Source organism: Crocuta crocuta, unplaced genomic scaffold (genome assembly GCF_008692635.1).
Source record: "Crocuta crocuta isolate KB4526 unplaced genomic scaffold, BGI_CrCroc_1.0 scaffold384, whole genome shotgun sequence".
Taxonomy (NCBI): domain Eukaryota; kingdom Metazoa; phylum Chordata; class Mammalia; order Carnivora; family Hyaenidae; genus Crocuta; species Crocuta crocuta.
Genome location: NW_027532182.1, coordinates 2,250,982 through 2,273,785, shown reverse-complemented (window position 1 = coordinate 2,273,785; position 22,804 = coordinate 2,250,982). Strand labels below are relative to the sequence as shown.

General features: G+C 49.8%; 1 protein-coding gene across 5 annotated transcripts in view; it reads right to left on the bottom strand.

Annotated features, from left to right (window-relative positions):
• Positions 1–22,804, bottom strand: part of PRR5L (proline rich 5 like) — a 150,762-nt gene that overhangs the window by 40,552 nt on the left and 87,406 nt on the right. For all 5 annotated transcript variants that reach the window (XM_077777466.1, XM_077777467.1, XM_077777469.1 and 2 more), the window contains 2 exons: positions 13,487–13,775; positions 11,814–11,894 (listed from right to left, as the gene is read on the bottom strand). In XM_077777466.1, the coding sequence (XP_077633592.1) occupies positions 11,814–11,894; positions 13,487–13,650 (245 nt within the window). In that variant the 5' untranslated portion in view covers positions 13,651–13,775. The remainder of the gene's footprint in view (positions 1–11,813; positions 11,895–13,486; positions 13,776–22,804) is intronic.

The window sequence follows — 22,804 nt, the reverse complement described above, 5'->3', positions numbered from 1 at the left end:
AGGGGCGGCGAGTCAGTAAGCTGTTCTGTCCCTTGCAAAACCTGTCCGACTTCTGGGCACGTTATGCATTAGACAAGGTCACTGCATGTGTGTACAGAGTTTCTGCTGCAGGGAAATAAGGAATCAACAAAAATGGGCACCAAGAGAGTGCTCATAAAAAATTATGGTTCATTCATACAAGGGAATTTTATGCGATTGTTAAAAAGAGAGAGAGGGAAGAACTCTAATGATACAAAAAGTTCTAGGTTACATTAATTTTTAAAACTGCAGGATACAGAAGTGTATAATATGCTACCTTGTGAAAAGATAAGAGAAAAAGAAGAATACATATTTTTATTTACAGAATACCAATTAATTCGTTGTCAAATCTGCTCTCTTGCTGTTCTGCAAGATCTATGCGATTTGGTTTTCAACAGGCCCTTTGAACTGAAATAGACAGCACCTTGATTTTTAAACGCATGAAGCGTGTATGCATTTAAAAAATTATATAGATAATGATATGTAAATACTGGGTTGTGTCTCCTCTTCTCCATCTCCCCAAGTAGGGACATGGAGGAAGGGGAAGTTGTTGCTGGAAATTCAGCAGGGCAACAAAACACTTCTGCAACCTTTATTCCCTGAAGCTGGGGAATATTCTCCTGCAGACCTCCCCAGTCTGTGGACCTCCTATGAAGTGTTGAATATCCCCAGCTGCTTTTCCATATAGATGTTCCTTATATATGCATAAGGAAGGTCTGGGAGAATGTCCACTAAACAGCTGTTCTAATAATTATCTTTGGGGAACTTGAATGAGAACTGGGTTTCTGGGGTACAGGAGAGGGAGATTCTTCACGGCACACCTCATTATACAAAATTTTTGTACACTGTGAACAAAGTCCAATGAATACACTAAAAAAATTTTTTTTACTTAACAAGAACCACCACTGAGGTTACCGTGAAACGCGGCTGAGAAGGAATTCTGGGAGTGAGTTCCCATCAAGGGCATGACATCAGGAAGCAGGTGGTCCTAGGAACGGAGAATCCCACAAGCAAGGAACCTGCCAACCCAAACCCTCCTCAGCCTGGCAGCCTGACAATTCAGCTCAGAGAGAAAAGCGGCCAGGAAAGGCCAGAGCTGGCCCAGCCATCGGGAAGCAGACGGCAGCTGAGTCATACCACAAAATCTCCAACCTGTTTCTGTAGTCGGTGTTTATTCTGCTTGCACTGGGTTCACAAGGAAAGAGTACTTCTGAAAAACACATCTTAGCTGAACTGAGAGAAAGAGGGATTTTCCACCCCTCTGTCATGATGCACCCTCTCCAGGGGGAACTCACCAGTAGCCTCCCTCCAGGGTGACTGATAAGAGAGATCCACGAATTCACTCACTGAATCACTGTCATCTCCTGAACACCTGCTGTGCACCAGCCACAGTACTAGACACTAGAAGGGCCAGGCAGGGCTCGGACGGGGATTTCTTCTCCTCGGGGCCACGGTCTCGGGAGACACAGGTGTACCAACCTCTCCAAAAACAGAGAGTGTAAGTATCAAGGCCTTAGAGGTACGGACACCTCCATTCAGAGAGAAACAACTCACCCTGTAACTGCCTCACTAACTTGGCTCGGTTAGGCTGTAAAACCACAAGAAAGAAGAGCAAAGCAGGAGAAAGGCAACAGGATTAGTGAGCCCATGGTTTCCCCAGATGCACAAGAGAGGAAATCTCCGATCCTAGGATGTGTGTTCTGGCTAAAGCATGGGGGCCGAGAACCCAGCACCCCCTTCCACTTTTTCCATCCTCTCCTAGGGCGTTTTCCCCCAAAACAGGAAAGTAGTTACTTATTGAAGCAAATAAATATGGAAGAAGAAATAAACTTGCTCTTAGGATGGAGCTGGATGATCTTTGTCCCCAGCTGAAGTTTTACTAAGCACTTACTAGGTGCCAGGCACTGTTGTCCACAACACACACAGCATGTGTTTCCTCCCGTGAGCTGAAAATGAAGCCATACGGTCATAGTGATGGCTCCATTTTTTATACACAAGAGGACCAATGTCAGGGGTCACCCAGGAGGGTGTGCAGCAAGCACAGGGCAGAGATGAGAGGAGCCCCACGGAGCGTGAGGACCTAGAGGCAGCTCCTGGCTCTGAAACCCGTGGTCAGCGATAACCTTTGCACGTCAGCGTCCCAGGTTACTCCCTTGTATCTGCTCCCCAGCTGGAGTTTAGGGGGAATGAAGATACCTACTCTGCAGATATCTCAAGGGTTGAAGGAGTCCATTATAGACCAGCTCGTTCCCAGAAGAAGCCTGGCACACGCAAGCCTCAGCAGGTGCACGCTACCCAGGGCTGCAGACCCTAGGGCCCACACTCCCAAGGACTCGATGCCACTGCTTCTCAGCATCTTTTTTTTTTTTTTTTAAGACAGAGAGAGCACATGCTCGAGCAAGGGAGAAGGGCAGAGGGAGAGGGAGAGGGAGAGACAGACAGACAGACAGAATGTCAAGCAGGCTCCACGCTCACCACAGAGCCCGACATGGGGTCGATCCCACCACCCTGGCATCATGACTTGAGCTGAAATCAAGAGTCCGAAGCTCAACCTAGCCCCGCCACCCCCCCAACCCAGGCACTCCAGCATCTTCTTAAAGGTACAGCCGGGCCAGCAGTTCCCAGACCTGGCATTAAGGATACAGGTGAGACTCATGAAGGGGGCTGGACCTCACTGATTAAGGGGTAAAAAGGTAGGACGGTGGGGCCATACTTGATGAAAAGGTGGCTACGATGAAGGCAGAAGGCACAGCTGCCTCTTGCTTCGTCTGTTTCGCGTACGGGGCTTCCACGCCAGGTTGCATGTGGAAACCGAATCCTGCTGCTAACCACCACCGCAGCTCGCAGCAGCTGCAGCCACGGAGCTCGAATGAGGAAGTGGGGCCTCAGGAATAATGGCAAAGAGACGCTTACGCGGACCCAGCCCCAAAGCGAAACGGGGCATGAAGCTCAGTCAGAAGCCAAAAAGGCCACAATAGAGAAGAAAATGGGGAAGCACTCGCTGGTCTGTATTATCTCACTCCTTCTCCCTCCCAGGCTGACTGGGCGAGACACCACCCCAGATGACAAGATTTCCTGTTATTACACAGACTCGCCATCTCGCCCCTCACTGTCTTGTCAACTTCCCACTTCTGGGGACTCGAACGTAAACAAGGCCCTGCTGGAGCTGGATGCTGGCGGAGGGGCATGGGGACCGCAGGGTGACAGTCAGCGCGGGGGGGGCACGAAGGATGCAGAGGAACCAGCTTGGGCACGAGCCATGATCTATCTCCCTCGCACGTGCACAAAGACCCGAAGCGGCAAAATCCCGAGGGATGACGAAGCACTTTGGGGACAGGCGCCACGGGGCTCGTGTTTAACCAGCACGTGTCAGGACAGCCAGATGAGTTGTTCACCATTTCTGTGCCCTTTGGCAATCAGGGACTGCCCCGCATACTCAGGCCCTCCAACCTGGCCCCTTGGCAGGGCCCAACCCCACCTCCTCAGGATCCAGGAACAGCAGGGGACCTCCAGGCTTGGTTACCGATGCAAGAGGCGATCAGGGCCCCTCCAATCTGACCGTGAAATCCCCCAAAGATCACCTCCCTCACTTCTGCAACAGGACATGTTTCACAGAGGTGCCATCTTTTTTTTTTCTTTTTTGAGAGACAGAGGGCACAAGTAAGCAAGGGGCGAAGAGAGTGCAAGTGGGAAGGGGGCAGAGAGAAGGGGTAGAGACAGAGAGGGAGAAAATGGGGTGGGGGGAAGAGAAGCGGGGCGGCTTAAGCTCACAAACCATGAGATCATGACCTGAGCTGAAGTCAGACGCTTAATCGAGCCACCCAGGTGCCCCAAGGAAGTGGTATCTTTAAGCACTGACATGGAAATGCCCCATTCCCTCCTTGGGTCTGGTCTCTTGGGACCCACTAGAAGTGGTATCCATGACTCAGGTAAAATGCTAGGACTCCCATACATCTCGCTTTCCTGCACCCCAGTGGGTGGCAATGGGGACAGTGAAAAAGATGGAGAAAGCCATCAAAGGGCTTGCATTGACCTTCTAATTATGTCACATGCACGCTGCTAGGCAGTTGGCACACAGCACTGCTAATTCTCCAATGCCTCTGTGGTAGGAATTTATCTGATGCTCTGAACCTTGCCCAGGGCCATACACATAGATCCCCACTCAACACAAGGCCAGCCTGAAAGTCAGGCCACGGCATCCCACGTGCTCACAGGGGCAAGTAGGCGAGGTGGGTGAGGCAAGCAGGCGGGCATGAATAGCAGGGGGCTGTGGCGCCTTCCTCTAAAGTCAGCAGCCAGGCTTTGGCTCCTGGAGGTTAGCTGATCAGGTCCAGGCCAGACTACACATCCAGTGCTACCTGATGAGAACTTTCCAGAGAGGCCTGGGTTTTCAGGGGAGATACCCACATTTCTAAACACTGTACAGTCCAACCACCACACGGGGCCAGCCCCAGAGGCTTCTCATTTGCCACTTCCCTTTAGCTACCTTTCCCACCCCCAAAGTCAAGTGTGTTTACCAACCAGAGCAGACAGAACGACAATACACACTAAGGCAGCGCCACCTGGGCTGAAAAGAGACTTCATCTCAAGCCCCTGCAAAGCAGGGTCCTCAGAAGACAGTGCCTCGCTTACCTCTGATGTGGTAACGATTCTGCACCCTGGCACGTCAGGCCTAAAGCTGGACAAGGCCACGTCTGTGTGCCTCCTGTAGCCTACTTACTAGGAGCTTAAGAACACGGGAGGCTCGGGTTCAAATCCCAGCCATATGACTCCAGGCAAGTCATCCTCACCCCTAAGGGGGGGGAGAGGTGTGGTGAGTTCTAGAAGAACTGACATAGTTAAAGTACTCAGAATTGAGCCTGGCAAGGACTAAACACAAATGTGTGCTACTATCGTCACCTCAGGGAGTCTCGCCTCAGCCTCTGGCAGCCTGTGGGCCGAGGCCAAAGTCTCCTTTTGCAGCTCCTCCAACGCTTCCCCGGGGCTGAGGGCCCTGCCAGTCACCAGGCTCCCTCACAGAGATGGGAAACCTGAGGTGCGCTTCCCTTCGGGGGCACTCGGGCAGCCAAATGACTCAGAAGGAGGGCGCTTCGACTCAGACCCATGAAAGACCAAGCACAGTTCTTGGAACCTCCTCTTTCCCTGAAAATCTCTGGGGTTTCCTCCACGCCACCTCCCTCCCAACAAGAACAGAAACGGCGTGGTTGGAGAGAGAAGGAAAATGTGAGTTTCCTGCCTCAGGCCAGCTGCAGATAACTCATCTCTGGTTTCCGGAAACCTTATCTCTGAGCATTCATTTCTGCAGAGGGGGAAAAAATCCTCCTGGGGGAGAAGCAGGGGGCGGGAGGCCATGGAGACGGCAGTATGGCAAGAAGGTCATGGCCTCAGTTGCCCTTCCCCTCTCATTGTTACCTGTTCATCCTTCAGATTTCAACTGAGGTGTCACCTTCCCCCAAATAATTATGTGTCCACCCTCTGCCCTCCCCCTGGCACGCTGGATTCCACTAGCATCCCACTCAAGACATGGTACAGTCACCACCTATGCAGGGGCCCCCACTCACTCTACAGGAAGCTCCCCAAGAGCTAGAACCACCTATTTCAATGGCTTCCCCCAAACCTGGCCCATATCTGGTTCAGCATCCACCAGCATCCACAGACTACATGAATAAAAGAACCAGTGACCTCTCCCTCCACACACACCCCTCACCAATCAAAAACTGAAAGCACTTTTAAGAATCTACTTGTACAGGTTCTGGGGCGCCTGGGTGGCTTAGTCGGTTAAGCGTCCGGCTTTCGCTTGGGTCATGATCTCGCGGTTCGTGGGTTCGAGCCCCGTGTTGGGCTCTGTGCTGACTGCCAGCTCAGAGCCTGGAGCCTATTTCAGAGTCTGTATCTCCCTCTCTCTCTGACCCTCCCCTGCTCACGCTGTCTCTCTCTCTCTCTCTCCTAGGAAAAAAAAAAAAAAAGAATCTACTTGTACAGGTTCTTACAAAAACCAGTAAATGTAAATCGTAGGTTTCTCATACGTCTCTAACTCTTCGTAGTCCCACACAATCAGTAGAGGAGGTGGCTGAGAAGGAAGGAGCGTGCTCCTGTGTCAGAGAGGTTGGGACAGACTTGTCCCTGGGAAAACCCAGGAAACTCAAGCCCAGAGGCACCCCCACAGCCAAGATGCAGTCACATGGGGAATGAAGCCGGGGAGGGTATTAAAAACCACACTGAGGTGCCTGTGGGGGCTCAGTCGGTTGAGCGTCCCACTCTTGATTTGGGCTCAGGGCATGATCTCACGGTTTGTGAGCTTGAGCTCTGAGTTAGGCTCTGTACTGACAGTGTGGAGCCTGCTTGGGATTCTCTTTCCCTCTCTCTCTCTGCTCCTCCCCACTCACACTTGCTCCCTCTCAAAATAAATAAGTAAACTTTATTTATTTATTTTTTTAAATTTTTATTTCTAGGAGAGAGAGAGAGAGACAGCGTGAGCAGGGGAGGGTCAGAGAGAGAGGGAGTCACAGACTCTGAAACATGCTCCAGGCTCTGAGCTGGCAGTCAGCACAGAGCCCGACACGGGGCTCAAACCCACGAACCGCGAGATCATGACCTAAGCGAAAGTCGGATGCTTAACCGACTAAGCCACCCAGGCGCCCCATGTAAACTTTAAAAACAAACAAACAGAAACCCTGTCAATGCCCCACAGAAAATTTAAACCTGCAGGACACTCAGAGCTAGCCCCATTCAGGGCAGAGAGTTTCAGGGCAGGCAGAACTGTGAACTGTGATGACCAGGGACCTCACTAGAATAGGTCTATTCTAAAGGGTCATCTTCTTGCCTTTGGGGATATAACGATACGCAAGCCCTGCTTTAAGGCAACTCTGATTTATAGTCTTCATACTGAATGACCATATGCCTGGACTTACTTGAGAAAAATATGCTGCTTTATTGAGGTGTGACATTCCTGATAAATTTGTTCTTAAAAGGTCTCCACATCTTATCTTGATCTAGTAATGTGTCTTAGAACTTGTCCATCCTTACCAAAGTTCTTCCTCATAACTACCCCAAAATCTACCTGCTAAAATTTAAACTGAAGTTCATTCTCAATGACTGAAAGACCAATTGTCGGTAACTGCATTATAAAACCTACTTACATGAAACCTCTACCTTCCTGATCATCCTTTGCATCGGCTAGTGTGTAAAGGAATTCACATTTCCTGGGCACGTACTAACTCCACCGTTAGGAAGAAGGCCAGGACTGGTCAGGGTGGCCTCAGGAAGCTGATTTAGGCTTTGACTCTGGACTTGGACAGTCCATCAAAGTTTATTACCATTTGGCTTGAGTAGAATGGAGAACAGAAAGAATCATTTCCTCTCGCTCTTTTCTCTGCGGAAGGAGTAACAGCTGGCTCCTTGTCAGAGCTCCGGCTCACCCAAACTTCACGTCCAGCACATTCTTGGAGGGGCCTATCCTGGACCGCTCTCATTCAAAGTCAGCTCCGCACATCCAAACTGCTAGAGAAATCTTTACACAATACCACTCATGAGTCACCACACTGATCCTGTGCTCTCACCCATCATTCATCACTTTATTATTGCTAAAATCTCACAACAATAGGAATAATAATGGTTAATATTTGTTTTAAAACTTTTTTTCAATGTTTATTTAGTTTTGAGAGACAGAGAGAGACAGAGCGTGAGTTGGGGAGGGGCAGAGAGAGGGAAACACAGGATCCAAAGCAGGCTCCAGGCTCTGAGCTGTCAGCACAGAGCCTGATGCAGGGCTCGAACTCACAGACCATGAGATCATGAATGACCCGACCCAAAGTCAGCTGCTTAACCGACTGAGCCACCCAGGCGCCCCAATAATGGTTAATATTTCTTATGCACTGGACCCTGGACTAATGTTGTGTGTAGCATTATGTCAATCCCCCCAAACCACCATCAGGTTGATGCTATTATTATACCCATGTTATAAAAGGAAAAAACAGAGACCAAGAAAAACGAAGTAACTGGCCCAAGGTCACACACCTAGTCTAAACTTGATCCCCAGTGTCTCTGAATCAGGATGCTACTCTCTTAACACATTCAAGAATTCTATTGGACCCACACACATCTTCTGGCACAAAGACATATCACAACTGTTTGCAAAGTGGGCTTGAGAATCACTGGTCTTCCCTCCTTCCACATTCTCTTCTCTACGTGCCTACTGTCCTGTGCTCCCACCCTCACACACACCCTCCCCACCAGTCATGCCTCAACCCTGTTGAGTTTATGGACCTATTCTGTGAACAGGTCTTCAAAAAGAACAAAGAAAAGGAAAATCAAAACCCAAATGTCTACCCTAACAGAACCAGAGAGTGGCATGTCCATTTTGGCATTTTAATTGCTGAAATAAGGGACAGTGGTGTTTATTTCCGTGCAGGCACTTGCAGATGTGGGCACACGTGCAGGCCAACTCACTTTACTCAACTTGGGAGCAGGTCACACACACGCCCAGGATGCGATTCACATTCTCAGTCATAGAGCTATGACTGTGAGGTGAAAACCCATCTCTATTTTAATCACTATCCTAGAAAAGACCAGAGAATAGAAGGTCTCCTAGAAAAGACCAGAGAATAGTGGTAACTGAAACTCTGGTTTTTGATAGTTTTGACTTATTCTGGGCTCAGTTCATATCGGGGCAATCAGTGTCAAACCTCAACTACACATACTTCTCACCAGCCTGAAAACTGTTCAAAACTGCCCAGAGGCCTTGTGAAAGGAATGCAGAAGAAAAGGCCAAGACCATCGGGTGAACCTTTCTTCCAGCCTAAAACCTCTCAGACTCTACGATATGGTACAAAGAACACAGGTGTTGCTAACAAATCCATGTTGAAGGCCTCCCCTCCAGGCGTGATGATATTTGGAGACAGGGCCTCCCGGGGGGTCATTCAGTTTCAATGTGGTCATGAGCATGGGGTCCTCAAGATCGGATTAGCGGCCTCATAAGAAGAAACACAGAGAGGCTGCTGAATACAAAGGACAGGCCTCTAAGGGCACGGTGAGCCAGCAGCCAGGGACTGGGTCTCAGCAAGGACCAAACCTGCTGGCACCTTGACATCAGGCTTCCCAACTTCCAGAACAGTGAGAAATAAATGTCTATTAGTTAAGCCACCCAGGCTGCGGTATTTGTTATGGCAGCCCGGGCAAACTAATCCAGGTGCCTGCATCAGCCAGGACTTCAGATCCTGACTCCACCCTTCACATAGCTGGGTGACCTTGAACGAGTCATTTGATTTCTCTTACCCACAGTTTTATGGATAAACTAGGAGAAGAATGGCTGCCTCACAGGCCTATGAGGAGGCTCGAATGGGCCGAGGAATGTGAAAGGTGCCCAGTGCTTTTTCTGGAACTTCCATCGCAGGGAGCTCCTTACCCGCTTCCCCAACTTGTGGCCTTCGTGCCTTCTAAAATTTTTTTTTTTTACTGTTTTATTTATTTCTGAGAGAGTGAGAGAGACAGCATGAGCAGGGGAGGGTCAGAGAGAGAGGGAGGTACAGAATCTGAAGCAGGTTCCAGGCCCTGAGCTGTCAGCACAGAGCTCAATGCGGGGCTTGAACCCACAAACTGTGAGATCACGACCTGAGCCCAAGTTGGATGCTCAACCGACTAAGCCACCCAGGTGCAGATTTTAAAAAAAATTTTTTTTTTTTTTTACTGTAGCCTTCGTGCCTTCTAGAAGAGTCCCCAATAGCAAGGCCCTGAAGCACGCTGTTGCCAATGGGTAGCCTACTGGTCACATTCAGCCCACAGATGTATTTTGTTTGACTTATACTAATGTTTGGGGGAAAGTCTGGATTATTTGTCAACATTTAAAATCATGTTTATGTTTAAAAACATAAAAACATGTTTATGTTTAAAAACATTTAAAAACAGGAAATTCATGTCACCGGCCCTGCGTCCTGCCAGGGCAATTCCCCCTTGACAGTGGGTGGACTCTCACCTCTGAGCACCCACTTGGCACCTGAAGGCTTCTGAGTTAGCAGCCCCTGGGCTCAAGGGGTTGGCGGAATCTGGTGTGGCCGGTACTTTTCCTCGCTGCCCACAAACAAAGATTTTAAGTACAATTTCAGGATCAGCCTTCCACAGTGAGGAACAATTAGCACATTCCTGAGTCACTGTTTTATTTGTTTATACTCCACTGTGAGCTGAAGAACCCTGACGGAGAGGCCAGGATCTTAGTTCTTGGAGTAAAATAGATTTCTTGCAACCCAGAGGTTGGCTGACCTAGCTTTGCCCCTGTCACTCAAATTCGTGGGGCCTCAGTTTCCTCCTCTGTAAAAGGCCTTGGGCTAGACAGGCCCTATTGTCTCTTCCCATATTTGTGTAATTATCATGTGAAATTCCAGCTCCTGGGTAGAAATTCAACACACCTTGGTTTATTTCTGAGCCCTAAAGGTTTTAATGAAAGCAGAGCTCTTAAAACACCTCACTGACCCTTAACACAGGTCTTAACTAAATGTAAACAGGACTAAATAATGGCCTTGTTTATTGTTCTGACTGCTCCAGGGTTGGAGCTTTAGCCTTGATGTTCTGCCCTTAACACACCAGCGAGGAAAGAACACCAGGGCATTAAGTGGCTGATGTGCAACCCTGTCCCCAAGAGGTCCTAGTGCTCTGGGCTCTGCCTGCATCTCTGCCCTCATTTCACTAAGACACAAACCCAACCACAACTCCCCCCCGCCCCCCCAGCCTCTGGTATTCTATGCTTATAGGCCTTCTTTTGGCTTCTTGCTCATTGCCACCACAGGACCTTTGCACCTGCAGTTCCCACCAGCAGGACCCTCTTCACCTAGTTAATACCCACTGATCCTCCAGAAGACAGCATTGGTAGAGCATCACCACTCGGAGCCTTGGCAAGGCCAAGTCGCCTAAACATGCTTTCATCCCATCAGCTGGGTCACAGCAGCTGTCACAGAGGCCCTTTTACATTTTACATGCATGATTAGTTGACTAATGATTATTTCCCTGACTGGATGTAAATTCCAGAGGAGCTGAGTCCACTTCTATCTTAGCCCCACATTGTCTCTTCAGTGCCTGGCCAATAAGGAGGCACCCAAATGTTTGTTGAACGACTGAATAAATTTATGAAAAGCTGGCACTATTCTACTGGGAAGACTCTGGAAGACAATAAACCCCTCAAGGACCATGTCCTATTGAGGGCTGTATCACCAAGACTTAACAGAAATGACAGTGACAACACAGACAGTAATGAGTTACCAGTAGTCAGTATGCTCCAACCCTGTTCTAACAGGTCATTTATAGTATAACTCGATTTAAACCTTCGTAAGAATCCTACGGAAGTAGGCACATTTCTCATCCCCGTTTCACGTAAGAAGAAACGGAGGCACAAAGGAGTTGGTAAGTCACTTGGTAGAAGTGTCACGAGTGACAAAATCCCAAGCAGTCTGGTTCCAACCGTGAGACCATCTTGCCTAGTATGGCGCTGAATGGCTAAGGAGGGCACAATCCATCTTTACAGAGTATGTGATATCTGCCTGTGTATGAACCCTCCTCCCCCCCCCCCCCCCTCCCAGGCTGCAGATGCTACACACAAGAATAAATGGATGAACCATCTGTGGAGCAGAAGTCTAGACAGGTAAGGATCTCGGAACTTAAGAGCCACATGAGCCGCGTCAAAGTCAACAGAAGCAACAAGAACCAAGCAGACAAACACCTTAAGATAGGGCTCCCGGTGGAAGGTAGTCCCCCTGCCCCAGCACAGGCCCTCTGGGGGAGAACAGTGCCTGACCTGGCCATCCACGTACCTGATGTTTTCGTTCAATGCATAGAGCTCGTTGCTTTGCAAGCCACCCCCTTTGAAGACGTTGATCACGGCAGTCTGGACGCTACGGGGTAAACAGAAACGACCCCTGGTTAGACGCTCTGCCTACCCAGGGCAAACTCACAAGCAGCTCAGGGCTCAAGGCAGGTGCAAGGGCCGGGGAGCGCATGGCACAAACATGGCCCCATTTTCCATCCCTGGAACCCATCATTTCCTTCCCAGGGCCCTTGGAGAGAAACAAAGACAGAGGCCAAGAGGATCCAATAGCAACTCCTCTCCCCTGGCTCTTTCAAAGGCCATCAGGTCTTCCTCACTTTCCTTCCTGGTGGCCCTGCTGGAAAACAGCACTGGTGAAGGGCAGGCAGTGGGATCTGCTCTCAGGAAACTGCGTCTGGAGGAATCCAAAATGGTGCCCGCGGCAAGCAGGAGCCAGCCATGCCTGGGGTTCCTTCACCTAGAAGGTCCCTGTCTTTACAAGGCAGCCTCCATGCCTGGGGCATATATGAAATGCTCATTCCTTGCCTTTCAATAGTATTTCCTGGGAAGAGTTTCACCACGGCTAGCCTCTCTTGCCCCTTCCATTCCCCCTCCTATGAGGTGTACAGGCAGGTAGGGGGTTAGTCCCTCGAGGAGCCACAGTTAAGCCTTAACTCCGGGTGCTCTGGGCCTCCAGCCCAGTATTTCAGCAAGGAGCAGATTGCAATCTTGTCTTGATCAAGGATCCAAAGCCTTTTTGTTTTGTTTTGTTTTGTTTTTAAATTTATTTCTGAGAGAGAGAGAGAGCATGAGCAGGGGAGGGTCAGAGAGAGGGAGACACAGAATCTGAAACAGGCTCCAGGCTCTGAGCTGTCAGCACAGAGCCCGACGCAGGGCTCGAACCCACGAACCATGAGATCATGAACTGAGCCGAAGTCGGACGCTTAACCAACTGAGCCACCCAAGTGCCCCAAAGCCTTTTTGAAAGAACGTGGCTCGATCCAGAGCAGAATGTTTCAGAGACCCCTCTCCTTCCCCATCATAAGAGCTGTGCATTCACTGAGAAAATCCAGAACAATCCAAAGTACAAAGAATTCAGGAATGCTTTAAAATCATGATGCATTTAATTCATCCAAAGAGTAACTGCTAGATTTGAAAAGTAGGTGCCCACAGAAACACAAGACATAGTGTTAATTCAGTCGCCACTTGATGCTTGGTGTACCAACAGTCAGCCAGACACCTTAGACAAGCGCAGTGTCTCCTTCCCGTCCACCTGGGGCTCACGGGTACTGCCAGTCCTTGGTTTATACCACTCACTTAGCTTTTCACAGATATATGTCTTATCTTCCTAAATAGGTTATAGGTGACTTGAGGTTACTTACAGGGCCCCAGCCCTGGGGACTCGAGTAGCCTGGGGTGTGACTAACGAACATGAACAGTAACTGATAGGTTCCAACCCAGCTGTCCCAGGCTGTTTAACGGACTCTGGTAGCCCAGTGGCCCACCTCGTCTCTACCCAAACAAGGAAGGCCAGCGGACACGCTCTCCACAGGAAGACATGCTCGTGTATATAATCACGACCTTCTGAAGCAGCGCTCTCAGGAGGAGCAGACGCTAAGCCAGTCCCCTGGCCCTGCCCTGGTCGGCCGCCCTCCACCCCAGGACTACGGGCCCCGTTACCTGTTCCAGGCCGAGCTGGAGCTCAGCTGCAGAGCCTGCCGCGTGGCTTGGAATCGGGGCAGATCGCTGAGCACCGGGGAGCTCATGAAGCGCGGCCGGGGCCTGCGGAAGGAGCCCATCTTGTGGAATTCGGTGGGCAGACTGGGAGCGAAGCCGCGGGTCATAAGTCCAGGTGAGGGGACGGCTTCTTGTCTGCACCAGAAGGTTCCGACTGCCCACGGGAAGGGGCTTCTCCCAGGGCTGCCTTCCGGCCCTCGGGCTTTCTTAAAGCCACAGAGTCAGCCCACACCTGAAAAGAGATGGCAGCTTTTATTGAAAACTCCCGGGTTAAGCAGAATATTTCTTAGGGGAGGTTGGCTGGGATTTTCCCACCGCACTGTGTTAAAAACAACTCCGGTATCCCGAAATAACATCAACACCCTACACGCTCCCACTCGTGCATCTTGGCGGGGCTCCATCGGTCACCCCTAAGGGGGAAGGCAGCGACAATGGGAACAGATTAAGTCAATCCTACAGAAAAGTGATTTCTAAGTTGTGCCTCAATGTGGTTATAAATGCCTATAACCACCTATAGGTTATAAATGCCTATAACCCCACTGGCTGGGGTTCTGTAGACCCTGTGACACTGTGCACGGCTTTTTCAAAAGTGCCTCGAGGAGAACACAAAAGCTCCTTCTGCTGGCACTAAAGACCTTCCATGATATGCCCTTGGCATGCCAGCCCTTGTGTATTGCTCAGTATTTTCCAGAGTATCACTGNGTCCCCCCCCCGCCATTCGTTCAATCATTCCATCCGAGTATATTTACTGAGTGCTCATTATTTACTAACCACTGAGAGCTGTAGAGCATTCACAGATTTCTTTTTTTTTTTAAATATTTTTATTTATTTCTAGGAGAGAGAGAGAGAGACAGCGCGAGCAGGGGAGGGTCAGAGAGAGAGGGAGTCACAGACTGAAACAGGCTCCAGGCTCTGAGCTGGCAGTCAGCACAGAGCCCGACGCGGGGCTCGAACCCACGAACCGCCAGATCATGACCTAAGCGAAAGTCGGGCGCTTAACCGACTAAGCCACCCAGGCGCCGCTTATTCACAGATTTCTAAGACATGATCCCTGCCCTCAAGAGGCTCAAGGTCTACTGAGGAAACAGCTATCTGTGTATTCATACACACAACCAATATTTATTTTCTTTCCTGATTTTGTTTTTTAATAACTTTTAATTCCAGTTAATTAACACACAGCATTGTATTAGTTTCAGGTGTACAAGGTAGTGATTTAATGTTTCCTGGGGCGCCTGGGTGGCTCAGTTGGTTAAGCATCCAACTTCAGCTCAGGGCATGATCTCATAGTTTGTGAGTTCGAGCCCCGCGTTGGGCTCTGTGCTGACAGCTCAGAGCCTGGAGCCTGCTTCGGATTCTGTGTCTCCCTCTCTCTCTCTGCCCCTCCCCCGCCACTCTCACTTTGTCTCTCTCTCAAAAGTAAATAAACATTAAGAAAAAATTTTTAAATTTCCATACAACATCCAGTACTCATCATGAGAAGTGTATACTTTTTAAAAAATTTATTTTGAGAGAGAGAACACAGGGGAGGGGCAGAGAGAGAGGGAGAGAGAGAGAATTCCAAGCAGGCTCTGCACTATCAGCACGGAGCCTGACGTGGGGCTCAAATTCACATCGTGACCCAAGAGGAAATTAAGAGTGTGACAATCAACTGACTGAGCCACCCAGGCACCCCAGGAAGTGTACTCTTAATCCCCAACACCTATTTCACCCACCTCCCCTCTGGTAACCATCAGTTTGTTCTCTATAGTTAAGAGTCTGTTTCTTGATTTGCCTCCCTCATTTTTTTCCTTTGCTCATTTCTTTTCTTAAATTCCATATTGGTGAAATCATATGGTATTTGTCTTTCTCTGACTTACTTCACTTAGCATTATACTCTTTAGCTCCATCCATGTCATTGCAAACGGTAAGATTTTGTTCTTTTTAGGGCTGAACAGTGGTCCATTGTACATAGGTATACACCATGTCTTCTTTATCCATTCATCAGGCGAGGGACACTTGGGTTGTTTCCTTGGTTGGCTCTTGTGAATAATGCTGCGATCAACATTGGGGTGCCTGTATCCCTTTGACTTAGTGTTTTTGTACTTTTTTGTGTGTAAATACCCAGTAGTGTAACTACTGGATTGTAGGGTAGTTCTATTTTTAAGCAATAAATATTTATTGACCACACACTACACAACAGCCACTCACTCAGGTATCCGGGATATAATGGTGGCTCTGGACACCATGGACACTGCCCTGTGGGGCTTCCAGAGAGGAGGCACGGCTCCAGCCCATGCTTCTTCCGTCTCCCCACCTTCTGACTATATTTACTGCTTCCCTTTCCCCAGAATTCCCTTCCTTTTCCTTCCTCTCTGCTTATCTAAATCTAACTTACCCTGCAGAATGGGTTCAAGGATACTGTCCCCTGAGCAGTTCCTAGGACTTAATCACTTTGTGGTTAATGGCAATGGCTTTGGAGTGAACCAGGGTCGAGTCTTAACAGCCCCTCCCCAGCTGGGTGACACGGGGCACATTAAGTTCAAGCGTCCACGGCTGTTAGCGGTGCTGACTGCACAGGACTGACGAGAGACGACATGAAGTCGTGCCCAGCAGAACGGCAGACCCAAGACCCTCAAGTGGGGTCCCGTTTCTGCTGGCACCCAAAGCTCGCTTTCCTCAGAGCCTCTGTTCCTATCATTTCAGTCTCTGATTCTTGAGCAAACCTGAAATCTAAATCACTGAGTTAAAGCGAGTCTGGGAGCTGGTCAGAGTAAAGGACGAAGGGAACAGCACTAAGGTTAGAGTCACTTTTTTCTCGAGGACGTATTCTCATGGTCACGTCTCCCACCAGCTAATGCTGCTGCTTCCCGCGAACCAATACTGAAAGAAGACGGACTCCAGCCGTACGTGTCAGTCTCCAGGTCCGGAGGGGAAGACATGCTGCAGCCCCAGCCACGGCGTCTGAAGAAGGAGGAACCAAGGGGCCGCCCCCAGTTACACACGCTGCCCCCATCAGCAGAAGCCCGGGGCTTGGGGACGGGCACCCAGGCGACCCATCAAGAGGGCGTAGGAGGTACCAGCTGCTGTCTGCAGACAGCGGCCACACTGGCAATGAACTTGCAAGACCAAGAGCCAAAAAAGGACTGGCTTGGACTACCTCTTGAAAAAAAAAATTTTTTTTTAAAGAAAGCAGGCTCGTGTACCATTTCCTTTTAGAGTGCTCTGCCCCTCCACCTGCTTCTCAGGGTGAACCGACAGTGACCAATTTACCAGTAAGTATCGCCGAAGTCAAAACAGGCCTGCTGCATTCCAGAGAGTCTCAGGGGCTATGCAAGAGCCACTAGAATGTGGAAAGATCCATGCAAACCAGCGAATGAGGCAAAGAAGAAATAAAACCCTGGAGCCTCTTCAGAGTCCTGACACTGGCTGGCTTTGGGATTTAACTTGCCCCGTAAAGGTCATACTGTTAAAAGAGGACCCATTTTGCTACCCTTCTTTAAACCGGCCTGCTAAGTGCAATACATCCGCGTAATTACAGGATATTAACTCCATTTACGAGGACCTTAGACTTGAGGTGAAGGGACCGCCTCCCACTCAGAGGCACTCGTGTGGGGAAGGGGAAAGGGGAGCTGAATGGTTCATCCAGGTGTTTACTTCCCGGCTTCCCCAGGAGGCTGTGGGACGCTGAGGACCCCAGGGCCGGCTCCTGTCCCCCTCGGCCACTCAGCCAGCAAGACACACGACAGGCAGCTCCATCCGCCTGCGTCCCCTTTTAAACAAGGATAATTTGCAGCAAGCGAACGAGGAGCGCAGCGCCCGTGACTTTGTCCCTGGGTGTGGAGTCACACACAAGAAGAGGTGCCTCCCGCTCAGTTCTCACCCACACCACCTGCCACCCTCGGATCCTGACCGGCTGAAGAGAATCAGAAGCTGCCTTTGTTTCCACCACTCCTGCTTCGGGACAGACCCGCGAGGCCTCCCCAGGGCCCTGCCGACAGGGGCTGCAGCCAGGACAGGAGCGACCTCGAGGGAAAAGCCGGTGCACCGGATCCACCGGCTACCGCGCCAGCCCCTCAGGCACCGGCGTGTCCTGACCTAAATGCGACAAGTCAGAAAATGACAAGGCAGGTGGGGCCGGTTGACAGGTGACAAAAGTGAAGCTCAGAGCTTCACTTGTCCAGTGTCTCTGAGGCAGGAGAGCCAGCACTGGCCAGAACTCAGGTTCCCTGACTCCCAATCTAGAAACTTCCCCAGGCCCCACCCAGGCCATTCTGTAAACTCCTCAGAGGCACCAGCGCTCACTCGTCTCTGTATCCTCAGGCCTAAGCTCACTGCTTAAGATACAGACCAAGGAAGGACAGAACGAAGGCACCGACTGCCTGCCTATCGTGGCCCCAGACAATGTCCCAGTAGGTAAAGTGTCAACCCTCACAAAACCCCACTTAGAGATCAATGTAATCGGAGCGTCTGGGTGACTCAGTCCATTGAGCATCCAACTCTTGATTTCAGCTCAGATTACGATCCCAGGGTCGTGGGATCGAGCCTTGCATCAGGCTCTGCACAGAGCGTGGAGCCTGTTTGAGATTCTCTCTCTCCCTCTGCCCCTCTCCCCGACTCATTCCCTCTCTCGCTCTCTCAAAAAAACTTAAAAAAAATTTTTTTAACGTTTATTAATTTTTGAGAGACAGAGATGGACAGAGCATGAGCAGAGGAGGGGCAGAGAGAGAGGAGACACAGAATGCAAAGCAGGCTCCAGGCTCGGAGCTGTCAGCACAGAGTCCAACACAGGGCTTGAACCCCCAAACTGAGATCATGACCTGAGCCGAAGTTGGATGCTTAACTGACTGAGCCACCCAAGCGCCCCTCAAAAAACTTTTTTAATAAATAAATGAACACTTTAAAGATCAAAGTAATCTGCCAGAAGTCACGAAGCTAAGTTGCAAATTGTTGACGGGCATCCCGACTGACCTAATGCTATAGCCTATCCCCACTTCGGTATGCCTCCACGCTCAGCCAGGAACCAGAAGCCGTCACCGAGTCACGAGATTTCGTATCAGGATTTAAATTTCATGTCCCCCAAGACAGAGAAACTGACATAAGGAATTCTATGACGACATTTGACAGCAGTGAGAAGGGCAGAGAGGAGAAGGGAGGGAAGAAGAGAGTGTGGACCGCCTTAGTTAGACACCTCGCTCCTTACTAGCTGTGTGCCCTTATGTAAGTTACTTGACCTCTCTGCGCCTTGCCATCCTTCTGCATGAAAGGGGCATGCTAACAGTGCCTGCCTCAGGGATGCGTGAAGATAAAACAAGTACATGTGTGTACAGGACTTAGATAGGACAGTGCGTGGCAAATAATAAATGCTCTGTAAGTACTTGTGAAATAAATGAAACACCTTGCTATTTCTAAATCTCCAAGCAATGACAGCAGTGGAAATACCAGAACACTTCCCCCTGTTTCTGGCGACCTCAGCAACATCTGGAAAATACTCTGCTCAGGAGGACGCAAGGCCTCCACGCTGCCTCTGTGGTCACAGAGTACCTAGGCCTTGCATTCTCGGGCCTTGGGTAACTCACTTATTTACTGACCCTCCACCTCCGTGTGGACATCCCTCTGTGGACACTCTGTGGACAGTCTCAGAGTGTTTCCACACAGCCCCACACTTGTAAGTCTTCACCTAACCCCACAAGGCAGGTTGAGTAGGGATTCCATAAGATCAGAACACTGAGGCTCCATGATCTGGCCGTGGCTGGGCAGCCGTTCGGTCAGGGAGCCAGGTCCCACCCAAAAGCTTCCAACTTCAAGCCTGCCCTGCGGGGAAATTCTTCTTTTGTCCCCATATATTTTAAAATATTTTCATTAAGAAACATACGTAAAAAGGAGTTCACAGACACATACAAATGCATGGATCTTAGGGGTGCCTGGGTGGCTCAGTTAGTTAAGCATCCCACACTTGCTCTCAGCTCAGGTCTGCATCTCAGGGTCAAGAGTTCAAGCCCCGTATGGGGCTGCAGGCTGGATGAAAAGCCTAATTTAAAAAACAATCAAATGCATGTATTATGAACAATAATACACTACCACCTGCTTAAGAAAGAATGTTACCTTGGAAACCCCATGTGCTCCTACTTTTCTCATAATAACACACTTACTTATTTATCACAGCAAAGGTACACACGTACATATGCCCGTAACATACGAAGTGACAAAGGCCTCTTGGTCTGGCCAGTGAATGTCGAGAAGGTCTCTGCCGAGAACTTTCTAAGATGGCAGAAATGTCCTGTGTTTATGCTGTCTAATGTAGTAGCTACCTGTGGTAGCCACGTGGCTTCTGAGCACTTAAAATGTGGCTAGTGTGGCTGAGAAAGTGAACCTTAATTTTATTTTGTTTTAATGTAATTTTAATGTCATATACATGTGTACACACAATATTCTAATAAAAATGGGTAATGTGTTCTTACCTCTTAACACTTCATGGCTTCCTTCCCACAGCACCATGTATTGATCTGTTTCATTCTTTTTAATGGCTTCTTTATTCCATGTAGGGGACACCATATTTGATTTAACCAGTCCCCTAGGAATGGGTATTTTGGTAGTTTCTGGTTTTTTATTACTGCAAAGAATGAGCATACCTGCCAGTCTTGGGGACCCTGCCTCTTACACCCAATGCCGCAGCAGCCAGAAACAGCACCGCAGGAAAAGGGAGTTGAGAGATCTCATGCCTATAGCTCTGAAGGACGGGTGGCTTGGGAAGCAGGCAAGCCCCAGCACGAATGCTCATTCTGCTGCTCCCTGACTATGATGCAGAAAAACTGGTGTCCCAAAGACCTACTCACTTCCTAACCCCCAGAACCCGTAGATATTATGTTAGGTGGCAAATGATGCAATTAAGTGAAAGCTCTTGAGATATGGAGCTCAACCTAGATTATCAGGTGGGCCATAAATACAAGCACACATATCCTTACAGGACGGGTGCAGAAGGAGACTGGGGACAGAAGAGGAGACACGGATACACACGGAGGGGGTGATGTGAAGACAGAGGCAGAGCCTGGAGGGACGCTGTTACAAGCCGAGGAATGCCAGCAGCCACGAGAAGCAGCTAGAAGCACGAGGCAGATGCTCCCATCATGCCCTTGGAGGGAGGACGGCCCCGTGACACCTTGATTCTGGACTCTGGACATCCAAAATTACGACAGAATAAATTTTTGTTGTTTTAAGCCACCAAGGCTGTGGTAATGTCATATTGCAGCTACAAGAAATAAACACTCACTGTGCGGCTCTGGGCCACTCTGAACTGCAGTCTCGACATCTGAAAAAGGGGGAACAGGAAGTGTCACCTTGGAGAGCTACGGTGTTGAGAAAGATGACCTAGGAAGGCCCGGGCAGGGAACTTACTGGGCACTAGACACAGGTACAGTGGAGCCAGAGCCAGGCTGAGTGCCACCACATATGCTGTGACCTGGGCAGGTGACGTAGGCTTGGTCTGAGGGTTGAATGAGATGACTCAAGCAAGGCTTAAAACAGTCCCGGTATAGAGTAAGTGCTGGATAGACACTACCTGTGGTTTACTCCTATCACCACCACAGGTGTACTAGTCTGCTCACACTGCTGTAACCAGAGACCACAGACGGCATGCTGTCAACACCAGACGTGAATTTTCTCACTGTTGCAGAAGCTAGAAGCTCAAGATCAAGGTGTCAGCAGGTTTGGTTTCTCCTGTGGCCTCTCCCTGGCTTGCAGGTGGCCACCTTCTCGCCGTGCCCTCACATGGCCCTTCTGTATTCGTGCCTCTCTTGCTGTGTGTCCACATGTCCTCTTACAAGGACACGAGTCAGACAGGATTGGGGCCCCTCTGACAGGCTCATTTTAACTTCATCACCCCTGTGAAGGCCCCATCTCCGAATACAGCCACGTTCTAAGGTCCTGTGGGGGACACAACTCAGCCACCCCCACCATCATCGTCACCAAAAGTTCTTTGCATAATGTCTCTGAGTTAAAGAAACTAGTGTTTGGTGGATGTTCGCCTGTGAAGGACCGATGCAGCTGACATTTAGAGAAACGTGCATCTAAAATAAGTTAAGTAGTTCGGCTTTGGGTGCTGAAACTCAGTGATCTGGAAAGCCGGGGTCCTGGACACAGGCGGGGGCGCTGTGCCGGTTACAGGGTTCTTGGGCATCATCACCGGCCTTGCCCTCCCAGGCTCACCGCACAGGGATTTCTCTGAAAACCTCCACGCACAGGACTCAGGATCTGTTTCTTGGAGAGAGAAAAAAAATGCGGTGCCTCTCTTCTCCCAGCGGCCAGGGCCCCGGGCACGGGGAGTGGGGCACAGCCCCGCACACCAGCCCAGCGGGCAGAGGGCGGCGGTACACTCGGTGGAAAATGCAAATAAATTCCACTAAGGCTCCAACCCTTAACTCTGAAAAGGGAAGTAGAACCATGGCACCACTCAAAATAAAGAAGTGAGTGGCTTATAATGACTCTGAGGCTTCCAGGAAAAAGCCATTCTGAGTGTAAATAACAAAGAAGTCAAAGAAAACCGAGTTGGATACGACCGCCCAGAAAGCCAGGAGAAACCGGTTCCCAGGGAAGCCATACAGACCCTGCGATCTCCATGTTCCCCCCAGCAGTTCAGGCAGCCAAGAGGCCCCATGTGCAATTCCTTCCCTGCAACATGAACACAGAGGGGAAGAGTCAATGTCCCTCAGCATCGGGCTGGACTTGGATACTGTCCCTTCACTGCACTGATCCGTTCTCTAACCGCAACGAGCATCGTCTTTATAATAACACCCGTGATGAGCAGCAGCACCAGTGACTGAGTGCCAGCTGTGAAACACGCCCTTGACATATATTATCTCAGTGCTTCTAAAATGCATTTGGCCAAAACCGTTAATAGGCTAGGACAGAAACTATCAGAGTGCATCACACTCTGGGGACGCACATATATTACACAGGTGCTCGTGTGTACAGAGTCTAAATGAATTGCATATTTCATACGGTATGTAACACTCAAAATGTTTGAAAGCCGCTGTGTGCTGTGACCATGTGTGCTTCTCCCAGAGAAGAAATTGGATGTGCCCACTGTTTAACTTGTCTAAGGTCATACAGTCCTTGACATGAGCCCCTTGACATGAGTCCATGACAAGAGCCCCAAAGCCCAAGGCTCTTGGTGCTCCTGTTACTTCAATGCCTTCAAAGGCTCCCCCACAGCTCTTAGAATAAACCCCCACACTCCATCCTCCCACCTTCACCAACGACCTGCTACTCGGACACCGGCTCACTCAT